We start from the raw sequence: 13697 nt of genomic DNA, 5'->3' as shown, positions 1-13697 counted from the left end.
CTCCCTCACCCCTAGTTTGTTTGTTTGTTTAGTCATTGAGTCATGTCCGACTCTTCGTGACCCCATGGACCAGAGCATGCCAGGCCCTCCTGTCTTCCATTGCCTCCCGGAGTTGGGTCAAAGTCATGTTGGTTTTTGTCCAACCACCTCGTTCCATGTTGTCCCCTTCTCTTCTTGCCCTCACACTTTCCCAACATCAGGGTCTTTCCCAAGGAGTCTTCTCTTCTCATGAGATGGCCAAAGTATTGGAGTTTCAGCTTCTGGATCTGTCCTTCCAGTGAGCACTCAGGTTTGATTTCCTTTAGAATTGATAGGTTTGTTCTCCTTGCAGTCCAGGGGACTCTCAAGAGCCTCCTCCAGCACCACAATTCAAAAGCATCAGTCCTTCAACGGTCAGCTTTCTTTTGCTCGGAGAAAAAGCAGGATAGGCCCACATGACAGAGTGCAACATTAAGAGACTGTACAGGAAAAATGCATCTCTGCTCAGGATTCCAACTACCCCACTCTGGAATTTCAAGTTTTCCTCTTCCATATGGTCAATATTCCATGGCTACTAAGAATCCTTAGTAGACTGGCTTATGGCTCTCTCTGCTGTAAGTCCCACCAGCACCATTTCTTTGTACTCTTGCTATACTGCATTTTGAAATTAGAAATTGATGTTTTCTTTTTCCAAATTTCTCAGTAGGCCCCAGAGAATTATCAGGTCGAAAGGTAGATTCATAGACCCTTCAAAGCTTCCCACTCTGATCTAATGGAGCACCTGTTCCCTATTCTAGAAGAATGCTTTGAAATCTGGGGCAAGTACCCAAAATCAAGGACCAATTTTCTGTTTGACTTCCATACCATAGAATAACAAAGTTGGAAGGGGCTGTAAGGTCATCAAGTTCGACCCCTTGCTCACTGCTGTTTTGTGTTAACTTCACCCTGAATCCATAAAACGCATCAGGACTGGCTCGACTCAGTCCAAGTAGAGGGCATCCATTTCTGATATGATTAGGGCCCATCCCTACTCATAACGAGTTCACCTTCATCTCCCAGCCAATGGCAAATGAGATGAGAGCCAAGTAAAATCCATCAAATGAGATGAGAGCCAAATGAGATGAGAGCCAAGTAAAATCCATCAACACAGGTAGCTTTAAGAGTCAATTTCAAATTGGGAGGAGGAGGAAGAGGAGGAGAAGGCAGAGGAGGAGTTGGGGAGTTATGTTGTTTTGTTTTTGTTACACCTTGGAAGTTGCTTCTTGCTTTGGGGTAATTTATGCATGAAGGTGTTGGCGATCCTTAGGGACCCTTCCGACTCCAGGGTTCTAAGACTTGCATTCCCCATCAGCCTATGCCACCAGAGACAACAGTGAGGATTGATCTGAGGAGCAGTCCAGCAACATCTGGATTTCCTACCCCTGCTACAAATTCACCAGCTGAACGTGGGCCACCTCCTCTCAGCCAAGCAGCATCACCAAGCTGTTGTGAGAATAAAATGGGGCAAGCCATACTCAGAAAGGTGATGTATACTATCTCAGTTCAATTTGTTCAAGAAAGATTTGCTAGCAATTCTTTTAAAAGTTCTGATAGCCTTTCTGGCTATGTCACATCTGGCCTTTAACAGGGCTAAGGTTCAGGAGCTATTGCTTTCCCTACTCCGATTCAGTTCAAAGCCACTCTTCTTAGCAATATCAGAAGCGGCCTTGTACGAAGTCAAATTCTTTCCCGAGCTAGACATGCATGGTCCATTCCATGGATGGGGAAACTTTCGCTGATCATAGCTTGTAGTTGCAAAACCCACAGTTCCCTACCATGGACTATGCTAGTGGGGCTGATGGACACTGTGAGCTAATACAGCTGGAAGCTCAATGATTTTATCATTTTCTCTGGATTGGTAGCTGCAGTCTTTCATAGATCTTACAGTTCACCAGATTACTAGTGTTTCTCCCTAGAGATTCTGGGAATCATATGTACGCAAAGTTTGCATTCTGATGCCCTCCCAGACTTAGACTCTATCTTTGGCTTCTCTTCTAAAAGATTGGAAGCTGTCTTCTACCAGCTCAGACTGTTTATTCCATTGACTCTATAGTGACTGGCAGATGCTCTCCCAGACCTCTGTGGTTTCTTGCAGATTTCTTTCCTTGTTCTGCCTTCAGATACAGGGGACTGGATTCTAACTGGAGGTGTTGTGACCTTCTGTAGGCAACCTATATGCTTCAGGACTAAGTGGTGATTCCTTCTTCAAATGCTCCATAATTTCTATTGATGGTGTTACAATCACATGAGCCCTGCCAGGAAGAAAAGGCAGGGGTGTGGCAGCTGAAATGCAGCTGGTTATACATGCAGAGAAAGCACGAGTAACTCTGAGTGCATCACTGCCCATTCCTTTTCTAATAACCCATGCCAGGAAATTTAACTCTTTTTTATCTGCTGCATGGTGGGCTGATATTTCCACTGAACTATCAGCATAAAATAGGAATAAATAAAATGGGAGATAAATGCACAGGCAAGAAGCACTCATTTTGGACATGGATCTTTACACAGCTGATGGCACACTTGTCATGAACACAAGGGAGACACTAACAAGCTGAGCAGAAAGTACCAGCAGGTTTAAGGAAGGAAACAAGCCAATATTTTCCCCACCCATATGGTGTGAGAATCCCAAGCAACCCAATGAAGCCTGAAATTGGACAACAGTGTTGATGGCATATTATGGCCAGTGGTGGGGGAAAAGGAGTGGGAAGATGGAACAGAGGATCCTGAAACAGGTGAGGTTGGCTGGAACACTAAACAAGAGCACACTAGTAGGCAAGTTCAGGTTATATGTCCATGTAATACTACGAAAAGGCAATGCGGTGCATTGCATAGAGCGTCCCATTAGGAGATCTGTGTTCAGATTCTTCCCCGACCATTTAAACTCACATGGTACCATGCTTTAAATATTTCAAGTATCATGAAAACCCTACTAGGGTCGCCAAGCAAAAGACAGCCCAGAACAACACTCTTTTTCCTGTAGCTGCTTTTGTTGTTAATCAACAGGATGAAATTGATGCCTTTAATAAAGTCAGGTTCGATTCCCCCACTGTGCCTCCTATGAGAAGAGCCAGCCTGGGTGGCCTCGGGCCAGCTGCGGAGTCCCAGGGCGCCCCTGGATGAAGGCAAGGGGAAACCACTTCTGAGCGTTCTCTCCCTGGAAAGGCCTGGAAAGGGTCGCCATAAGTCAGAAGCGACTGGAAGGCACATGATGATGATGATGATGATGATGATGATGATGATGATGATGATGATGATGATGATGATGATGATGATGATGATTTCACACAGTCACAGGGCAACAGAGGGGACAGGCTCTTCACAGCGCGTGGCTGGGAGAGAAAGAGGGGTGACTCCGGGCCGATCAACAGCTCCTCAGAGAATATTTCGTTTTTCTCTCGGCCTCTCTCTCTCCCGAAGGGAGGGCGGGAGGTCTCCCCGGAGGGCGCAGGGGCAGAGGAAAAGCTTCGGCCACCTCGGCCGGGCCCCAGGGCAGGGGCTCCGCCCGCTCCTCTCCTCTTTGCTGCAGAGCCCGGCTTTTCTCCTCCTTTGGCACGCAGTCCCCGGGAGCCGTCTCCTCTGCGTCAGAGCCGTCTCCGGGGCGGTATAAATAGGAGCGGCCGCCAGCCGCCCAGCCGCAGAGCAGCCTCTCCCTCTCCGGTGAGAAGACACGGCGGCTCCTCTTTCTCCTCCGCCTCTTCCTCCAGCAACGCCACCACCACCATGAGTACGTTCGGCTACGAGACCTACTTCCCGTCGTACAAGCGGCGCTTCGGCGAGAGCTCCTCCCGGGTGCACCTCTCCAGCGCCCGGAGCAGCGGCGGCGGCGGCGGCGGGGGCTATGGCGTGGCCCGCTCCACCTACTCCAGCCTCTCGGCGCCCGTCTCCTCCGTGTCGGTGCGCCGGAGCTACACCACCACCACCTCGTCCGCCTCCTCGCTCCTGCCGTCGGTGGATAGCCTGGACCTCTCGCAAGTGGCGGCCATCAGCAACGACCTGAAGACCATCCGCAGCCAGGAGAAAGCCCAGCTCCAGGACCTCAACGACCGCTTCGCCTGCTTCATCGAGCGGGTCCACGAGCTGGAGCAGCAGAACAAAGTGCTGGAAGCCGAGCTGCTGGTCCTGCGGCAGAAGCACTCGGAGCCGTCGCGCTTCCGCGCCCTGTACGAGCAGGAGATCCGCGAGCTGCGCCTGGCCACCGAGGAAGCCACGCACGAGAAGCAGGCCCTGCAGGGCGAGCGGGAGAGCCTGGAGGAGACGCTGCGGGCCCTGCAGGCGCGCTACGAGGAGGAGATCCTGAGCCGCGAGGATGCCGAGGCCCGCCTCTTGGAGGTGCGCAAAAACGCCGACGAGGCGGCGCTGGCCCGGGCCGAGCTGGAGAAGCGCATCGACAGCCTCCTGGACGAGCTGGCCTTCCTCAAGAAGGTCCACGAGGAAGAGCTGGCCGAGCTGCAGGCCCAGATCCAGTACGCGCACCTCTCCGTCGAGATGGACGTCTCGGCCAAGCCCGACCTCTCCTCGGCGCTGCGCGACATCCGCGCCCAGTACGAGAAGCTGGCGGCGCGCAACATGCAGAACGCCGAGGAGTGGTTCCGCAGCCGCTTCACCGTCCTCACCGAGAGCGCCGCCAAGAACACCGACGCCGTCCGCGCCGCCAAGGACGAGGTCTCCGAGAGCCGGCGCCTCCTCAAGGCCAAGACCCTCGAGATCGAGGCCACCCGCGGCATGAACGAGGCCCTCGAGAAGCAGCTCCAGGAGCTGGAGGAGAAGCAGAACGCCGACATCGTCGCCCTCCAGGTGAGTCGGGCCGGCCTGAAAACGGGGACAGGCGGGTGGGCTGGCTTGGACTACCTATCCCAGAACTCCCAGTCCAACGGCTAGGGGATGCTGGGCGCTGCAGTCAGTACGCAGCAGAATGCTGGAGCATTTGTTGTGGGTGGGAGCTGGCAAGGAGAAGATACAGCGGAAAGGGTGTGGAAAGGGTTAAGATCTTAGACAAAAGGGCTTTTCCCCCCTGTACAATTGCGGTAGCTGAATTCCTTCCCTTACTCCTCCTGCATTCAAATCCCTACTTGTAGGAGGTGGGGGTGTGATTGGCTCTTTACCTTCCAGTATTCCATCTCTGGCCTTGTGCATCTTCCTGCCAGAGCCATCAAATTGTGAAGAACCCACCTCTGATTATCCATGTGCAAGCTGTCATTCCCATTTCACATATTTGCTGTAGAGAACTGGACTATCTCCAAGACAGAGGCAGTTTCTGCTGTCTTAACTCTCTGGTGGCTCCTGTCTACCCCATTTACAGGAAAGTCAGCTTTCCCATGATTCGTGGAAACTTATTTCCAAGTGGCTTAAAGTCCGTGCTCCATTAAATACACTGTGTCTGCTTTAAATCGCATTATTTCCATAAAGCTTATGGGGCCCCAGTTTTGTTCACATTTGACTGCAGGAAATGTAATTCTCCACCTGTTTTTAGTTTCAAATATGTCACCTCCACCCCCAGCTGGCACATAGATCACTCACCTGGTCCACAGACAAGTAAAAATGGGGTACTGTAGGTTAATTCAAGGGAGGGACTGAAATAGTTCTGCTGCAGAACCTGTTCGCCTTTAGAAAATATGGAGTAATAGCACCGCTCCTCTTAAAACTGTAATAGTAATGGTGGCATTCTCCTCCATGATTCTCCCAAAGGAGATCCAGTTTTCAAGCAGCTTCTGTATTCTGATATTCCTTTCTTATTTTTGGAAAGTTGGAGGTTGGATGTAGAGAAGTCTCAATTTTCTTCAGACTTGTCTGCGACTGAGTAAAAAAATAAAATAAAAATAGAGGTCCTGTTTGACTCTCTAAACCTTCACAGTCTCATTTTTTTTCTTTGAGTTCTGGCCCTTACCACTGTGCAATTTTGCTGTTGTTTCTAATAGATATGCTTGCTAGAAAATACTGTCCTGAAACCAAAGGAATATAGTTCAGAATTGCACCCTGACACAGCTCAGGAAAAGAGAGATATTTATGGTTTAGCCCAGCCATTCATAACCTTTTATGCCATGGCCATAAACAGAATGCAAATGGAATATAGGCTGAATCAGGATTGTGTAAGCCACATAATTAACCTTATAAGGTGGTGTGTGAATAATTGTTTCCAATCTGTGACCCCCTTCAAATGTGCAGTGGCCCCACTGAAAATGGCTGGCCACTGTCATTGCAAAACTGTATATGTCAAGTCAGGAATATGACCCATTGCCATTGATTTGAATGGATCTTGCAGGTAGAAAAGTGTTTTGAGTACTGGTTTGACCAGCCTTTTTGTCTAAGAGCACAATTCTTGCAGCACTTCAGAATGAGCAACACTGAACTCATTTGGACTTACTTCCTAGTAACTATGTGCAAGAATGTGCCACAGATCTGTTTAAATCTGTTTGATTAGATGGCAAGTGATAGCAAGGAATGTCATTCTTAGAACAAACACGTAACTTAAGTTATGGGCTACCAAAGGGAATTTCAACCCCCCCCCATCCAATCTCTTTTTTTGAGTGCATTGTTCAGTATTTTCTGCACAGTTTTTGGCCATATGCATCATGTAGCAAAATTCATTTTTTCCTGGCCTGTGAGCAATTGAGGGTGCTCTTGTCCAAAACAAAGGAAACTTATTAAGCCTTGCCCATCTATCCCCCAGAAAATCCCGATGAGCTGGTATGCACTGAATGAAGATATGTCCCATGTCCTACATCTCTCAATCACTTTCTTTCTAGAGTAGTCCCTGATATGAGTGGGTAGAAATTTCATGATCTCAGTTCAATACTGTTGCCGTTCAAGAGTTTCGGGTTAACTTGAAAGTAAGCATCTAGCATGGATGTGGGGTTATAATGTCCATGCCTTATCCAAGGCAAGCAAGAAACCGTTTCATGGTACCCCACCCACTCCTTGTAATGTGCTGCAGTGGCATCATCCGAGCAGGTAATGGTGCAATGCACCAACATCCAGTGGAGGTCCCATATTGTACTTCTGCCCCATGCAGTTTTACCAGGGAGCTGTCCACCCATTTTAGTGCTGAAACATCTGACTGTTCTGCAACCTGACAGCTAACCATGAAGTAGTGTACTGCATCTTTCTAAGTGCTGAGTGATCTCAGATATGAGAAGCGTATCTGGATTCAAACTCATTCATTCTTACCAGTCTGAATAATTAAAACCAGATTGAATTGTTTTTATAGAATAGGAAGACTAGGAGGGTTCAACAACCATCTAGTTCAGGCTGCTGTAATTAAAAGGATTTTTAATTCCAAGCAATCTGCTTTGATCTATGCTGTACGTTAGGCTGCCTGGGAGGTTTGGAGACTGCTAAGGAATCTTACATAATTTTTATTGTGCAGAGTAACAATCTAAGCTTATCTTTTTAAAGCACCCTCATTCTTTATGGGTTGGAGAGGGGAAGCCAGAAATGTAAGATCAGTATGTTTTAATGAGACATTACACTTTGTCAAACTAGTTTAATTCCTATTACTGTTTTCTGCCATTTTGCTATACTGACAATTGAATAATAGTGACCACATAAATGCATTATATATTATGTTGCCTTTTTCCTTTTAAAGTTTCCATTTTTAAAAATAAATAAGTATCATCTTCAAACATTTTGGGGGGAAGCTGTGTAATGAAACTGACACAGAAGCTCACATAGTATAATCCATCCTCAGTATTTTCTTCTGATTCTATGTAGAACATAACTTTTTTTGATAGAATGTTGTTTTTAAAGAGCCACCTCCATGGCAAAGCAAATTAATTTAAAAACTCCTCCTGATACGTGTTGTTTCTGTTTTAATGGGCAGCTCAAACTATAATCTAGTCAATTGTCAACTTTAGGATTTACTACCTAAGCTGGTTTACTCAGAAGTAAATCTTTGTTATATGTGCTGTCAAGTTACCGCTGACTTATGATAACCATATGGATGAATGGCCTCCCAAATATCCTGCCTTTATAACCTTGATCAGCTTTGTAAACTCCAGTCCTTAGGGAGTCGATCCATCTCTTTTCCTGCTGCCTTCAATTTTTGCATATTTAGCTCCATTAGAAACTATAAAATTAAAAATGATAAAAACGAAGCACTCCAGTGTAATAGTGTTTTTTTAACATTAAATCCAATGACTTGACTTAAATGACTTGATGGCCCTAACATTTGTTCAACAATCCACATTTAAGTATGAGTACATTTAATTGTTGTTTGCTTTTAAGTTAGTATCTTGTTTTCTCTTACTTTTCTTTTTTTACAAGGAGAGTATTAAAATGAATGATGCTCTTTCAGTTGTAAGACATGGTTATTTGTCCTTGTGCTGAAAGTCTGAAGCAAAATGCTGATATCCATCGACCATGTTAATTACAGTAATATATTCTTCATGCTCATCATTAGAAGGATTATGTGAAAAATGTAAAGGAGACAAGGAGAATAAATTATCAACAAGGGTGGGAGGAATAAAGGCATCTTGTTATGGATTAAACAGAGTTTTAATAGTCTCTGAAAAATGTGATTGGAATTTTTTATTGACAGTTTCATCCACCATCCAATTAAATAGAAGCAGTTGGAGTTTAGGACCAGTTATTTTGAGGACTTGATTGAAACTGTTTTTAGTGAGGAAGCGAGCCTAATCTGTGGTAGACACTTTATATATATATTTATTTAAACGTAACTACTTAAGTTAACTACTTAACTAGCAGCATTTCACCACCAAGGTTTATGCAGACTGGCTTATACTGATGGGTATACGTCACGTAATTTTGGCCATTTTGACTTAGGTTTCTGAGGACTGCACCACATACATTCCCCTGCAAATGGGATGAGTCTCAGTAATTTAAACTAAATTATCAGGCCCCTGTAGAGTAGTTTTCCAGTTGTATTTTTAAACATGGATATCTTCAACAAATATAGTTGGGAATAATCCATGCCAATAATAATTTGTTCCTGCATCTTTTAGCATGCAATAACTTACGACTGCCTATGAGTGTGATACACGCCAAGAACACATAAAGTACATGGAGTCAGAGGCAAACGTAATCATATTTATGTTCATCAAGGCTGTCTAGCCCTATTTAATGGGTTTGCGATAAGCATGACTAACATTGCAGCCAACTCATTAGCTAGTTAAAAATACCCAGTAATTTTTTACCACTCAGAAGGGGAGGGGAGTAACAACAGATGTAGTGCAGGTTTGCAGGAAATGACCTTCCAGACATTGTTGAGCTACATCTCCCATAAGCCAAAGTCAACAAAGCCAGTAGTGAGGGCTGATGGGAGTTGTAGTCCAGCATCATCTAGAAGACCACACATTCCTCATCCTTGCTGAAGTGAAGTATGTGTACAAAATTAAAGAAGCTTTGCAATTTACTGACATAACAAGAGGAACAGCATTACTTCTGGGCTTTGTCAAAAAGAATCTGCTAACAAACTAACTCTTCCTTTACTTCCAACAGGATACGGTCAATAAATTGGAAAATGAACTGAGAAACACAAAGAGTGAAATGGCTAGGTATCTGAAGGAATATCAAGATCTTCTCAATGTAAAAATGGCCCTGGACATTGAAATTGCAGCCTACAGGTAATGACAGGCCAAAGAGATTTTTGCAATCGTAATTTTAAATTTCTTTTCTTTTTTTGTGATCTCTCTCTGTGTTAATGCCAATAACACTAAGCAGTCTTACTCAATGGATTTTCTTTTCATATATAAATGACGTAGGGTGTGAGATTTGGCTTCCAGTCTCTCCCTTTCCCACCAGTTTCGATCCATCAAATTTATGCTGTTGCTCTTACAGGATAGCAATCCTGTTTGCTGCATTTGGAGAAGAACATAGTTGTAAAACCATTACTTTTAAAGATTAAACATCTGATAAATACCATTCAGATGCAACTCAACCACAGCATTCTGCTTGATCCGATGGGGCTCTATATCCAATTAAAAATCCCTTTGCGAGCGTTGAGTTTGGATCCCTGATTTAGTGTACTTTTCCTTGCAATCTCTTCACGGGGATATAAAAAGAGTGAGGCAGAGAGATAGGAAAGGATGTGTTTCGTGTTTGCTGTACCTACCGTTGGCTGGGAAACAAAGGGTGTGGCTCTCCAGAAGTTTAGTATTGAGCCCACAATGAGAATTCAGATGATGAGATGTATCCACATTTGGAAAATGTGCATATTTAGCAAATGTACTTAACAAATACATGCATTGCAGGGACATAAACACATAAACATATTTCAGCATCTGGGAAGAAAACATATACAGTTAAAAATATGCATAGCGATGCACACGAACTTCGTATAGAAACCAGCTGCTCCTAATCTAATATACAATTTCATGCTGGAAATCAGATAATCAATTAACAGGCTTAAGTTGGGCTGATTTGATATCCCCACCTCTGCCCAATTGATCTCCTTGGTGCTTCTGCATATCTGGATCGTGTTGTTTATTTTCTGTGTTTGGTGCAATGTTCCAAGGGTGTGTGTGTGTGTGTGTGTGTGTGTGTGTGTGTGTGTGTTTTCTTCTGCTATCATTCTCCTTTCTCCAAGAGACCCTTAAATTCAAGGCTATACTACCATTTTGCAATCTCAAGCTCCTGTAATCAGTGCCTGTCATGTGTGCATTTGTGTGCATGAATCTGTGTGCATTTGCCCAACACTTTGTTCAATTTTGTACCCTCTCTCTTCTAGAAAACTACTTGAAGGTGAGGAGACTCGGCTCAGTTTCACCAGCGTTGGAAGCCTAAGTAGTAGTTATACGCAGAGTGCAACAACTTTTGGGAGATCAGCCTACAGTGGTCTACAGAGTGGTCCCTACTTAATGTCAGCCCGTTCGTTCCCTTCCTACTACTCTAGCCATGTGCAAGAAGAACAGATAGAAGTGGAGGAGACTATTGAAGCATCCAAAGTAGAAGAAGCCAAAGAAGCTCCTCCATCAGAAGGAGAGGAAGAAGAGGGTGAAGAAGAGGGAGAGGCTGAAGGAGAAGGAGAAGCAGGAGAAGAAGAAGGAGAGGGAGAGGGAGAAGGAGAAGAAGGAGAGGCAGAAGGAGATGAAGGTATAATTGATTATGCCTTGAAAAAACAGACTTAAATGTCAATGCACAGTGTGCTGGATCCTGGCTAAAAGTAACAACAGCATCCCTACTAGTGGTGACATTTTCTAGGTCCAGAGTAGGTCTTATTAATTTCAATGGATTTACATTAAACATGACTAATGTTCAGTGGACATACCTTGAGCATGACTAATCTGATAGTGGTGGGCATGAACTGAATTACAACACTGAAAAAAGGACAAACTGGGCTGGATCCTGTTCGGTTCATGGATCCCATTTTGCCAAAATGAAATGGAGTGCTGAGCTTTTTTTGCTGGCAGCTCCAGAGATTTTGAATGAATATTATTTCAAATGAAGGAAGGAAATAATCAGTACATTCAATGTAGGCATGGGCTCCATGCCCAAGGAGCGGCCTGGATGTATTTCAAACCACCTGGTTTATTTATTTAATTTTTTATGTACCATATTCCAAGGGGTAGAACAAAATAACAATAATCTGGCCCAAAAACAGTGATCGAAATAAAAGAGACCTTGATGAAGTCTTCACATTAAGTGCATTTACTCAGAAACAGGTACCAGCAAAATCAGTGGGGCATCCTTCCCTAGAACATTTAGTCAGAGTGCATAGGTATTTTCAGTGAAGTGTTATTTTGAAGTTGTGAGGAAAAGTGTACAGTGGTGCTAATAATTCTGCACACCCATGTTCAGTTCATGATGAATGTTTGAAAATGGATGGGAGGCTATATCCACACACACATATCCTTGAGTTTTGAGGGTCTCTCCCACAATCTCCACCCCCGCCAAAATGTTTTCCTTATTTCTTTTTTAAAAATGGAAAGCCCCATCATACCCTCTGGTGTTATGTTAACAATACAACAATACAAAATGGAAGGTGTGCATCCTGGAGTGATCCTACACCTTAAAATGTGACGTAATGACAAAGCTCCATGGTGAAAGTTATATTGAACTCTTGAGTTGACACTGGCTAAAATCCCAGTGTGCAGTCTGGGTTGTGTGTTATTTTTTGAGAGCTTAAGAGGTTTGTGGATGCTAGAATAAAGTTCTTCCTGACAACATCAGAAATATATGAGCCGTTCCACTTTCAGTGGGCCAAATAGAGACGAGTCGTGGGCTTCTCCCTATCACGATGGAACCCCATCCATTGCTGACTTTGAGAAGCTACCTTATGTTCACAATTTTTTTTCTTCTTTTCTCTTCTCTTCTCATTTAGGAGCCAAGGAAGAAACAGAAGAATCTAAAGAAGGGGAGGAAGAGGGAGAAGGGGAAGGTGAAGGAGAGGGAGAGGAGGAAGAGGGAGGAGAAGAAGAGGCTGGGGAGGAAGCAGGCAAAGGAGAGAAAAAAGAAGGTGAAGATGAAAAAGAAGAAACTGGTGGAAAGGCAGCACCCAAAGAGAAGAAGAAGGATTAAACACAGCACCTGTTGTCCTGGTTTCCCTGGTCGTTTCCCCGACTGAGCTAAAATTGCTGTATCACGTATTTCAGTCCCTAAAATGTTCTTAGGTTTAAAGAAGTTAAATTGTCTGGGTTTATTTCCCCACCCACACCCCTTTCAATGCAGAGTAACCCGAATGCTTGCAGAGTGTCCCTCTAGCTGCTCCCAAACTCCGCATGGTGTATTCTTATGAGTCCCAGCGCAATGTGCAATTTGGCTAAATGCAGACCTTGTCGTCTGTGCAGGAACACTGAACAAGGGAAGGTGCTGGGGGAAGGAGGGGAAAATATGTATAAGCAGGATGCCACGTTATTCTTGAAACCACGAATGGTGAAAATAATGAAGTTTGTGCAATCAAGCTAGTCAATAAAGTCACAGAGCTGCATACACAATTTTCTGGTGGAAGTGTTTTGAATATCTCCTAACTTATTTCTGAGAACTGGACTGAGGCAGTAGAGCCAGACCGATGTGCTGGGTCTTTTTTATTTGCTAAGATGCTAATGTCATGCGCTACCCTTTCCAGCTCCCTTGTTCCAATCTTACCCGAAGTCCTCACAGCCACAGGAAGGAGATTTTCTCAGACAAATTCATTGGCATGGGCTGTCCCCATTGGTAATCAATAGTAGTGAGAAGGTGGATGGGTCTCTAGTGGCCAGTTAGGATCCATTAGCTTTACAAAAGGTCTGTTCCTGCACCAGAGGAATGGTTAGGACTGATTAGCTGAAATGGAGAAACACAGCCGCATGCGTTTTGTGGATTCTACTTGGCTGTGTGAGAATTGCCACTGAATAGTGGGAAGGGTGTGTGGGTGTGAGAGATGGGTAGCTGTCTCCCCTCCACCACCACACCAGGATAATGGGACATGTTCTGGAAACAGAGCTTAGATAGCCCTCTGAATGACTGCCCAGCATGCTTCCCGAAGAGGTTTTCTTGTTGCGTTCTGCGCCAGCAGGCCTAGGTTGAAAACGGCTGCTGGAATCAAGATGATGAAACACCTGAAGTGTGACAAGAACATGCTGGGAAGAGGGTATTAAAAAGTGATTCTTCTCTAAAGGTTTGTGAGGAATAGAAAAGGTGAGAAATGACAAAATCACAGCTCCAGTGGCAGAGGCAGGAAAGGAAAGTGTTGGCCATTTATCCTGGCGGATGATTTCTCAGTATAATTGGAATCCACCATGAGGAGT

The 13697-nt window shown here is 44.8% G+C and overlaps 1 protein-coding gene across 1 annotated transcript; it reads left to right on the top strand.

The window, feature by feature from the left end:
• The first annotated feature begins 3635 nt into the window (after positions 1–3635).
• NEFL (neurofilament light chain) lies at positions 3636–12905 on the top strand. Its single transcript, XM_072978829.2, has 4 exons — positions 3636–4812; positions 9472–9596; positions 10700–11064; positions 12293–12905. Exons 1-4 carry the CDS (start codon positions 3739–3741, stop codon positions 12487–12489), a joined length of 1761 nt encoding a protein of 586 aa, XP_072834930.2. The 5' UTR covers positions 3636–3738; the 3' UTR covers positions 12490–12905.
• Positions 12906–13697: the final 792 nt, after the last annotated feature.

Source organism: Pogona vitticeps, chromosome 8, assembly GCF_051106095.1.
Source record: "Pogona vitticeps strain Pit_001003342236 chromosome 8, PviZW2.1, whole genome shotgun sequence".
Classification (NCBI taxonomy): Eukaryota; Metazoa; Chordata; class Lepidosauria; order Squamata; family Agamidae; genus Pogona; species Pogona vitticeps.
This window is presented reverse-complemented; position numbering and strand designations above follow the sequence as displayed.

Bases quoted from the DNA above. Each gene is read 5' to 3' on its own strand.
- NEFL (XM_072978829.2), top strand. From the start codon at position 3,739: ATGAGTACGTTCGGCTACGAGACCTACTTCCCGTCGTACAAGCGGCGC. The intron at 4,813-9,471 runs GTGAGTCGGGCC...TACTTCCAACAG, and splicing joins CCGACATCGTCGCCCTCCAG to GATACGGTCAATAAATTGGA. The intron at 9,597-10,699 runs GTAATGACAGGC...TCTCTCTTCTAG, and splicing joins ATTGAAATTGCAGCCTACAG to AAAACTACTTGAAGGTGAGG.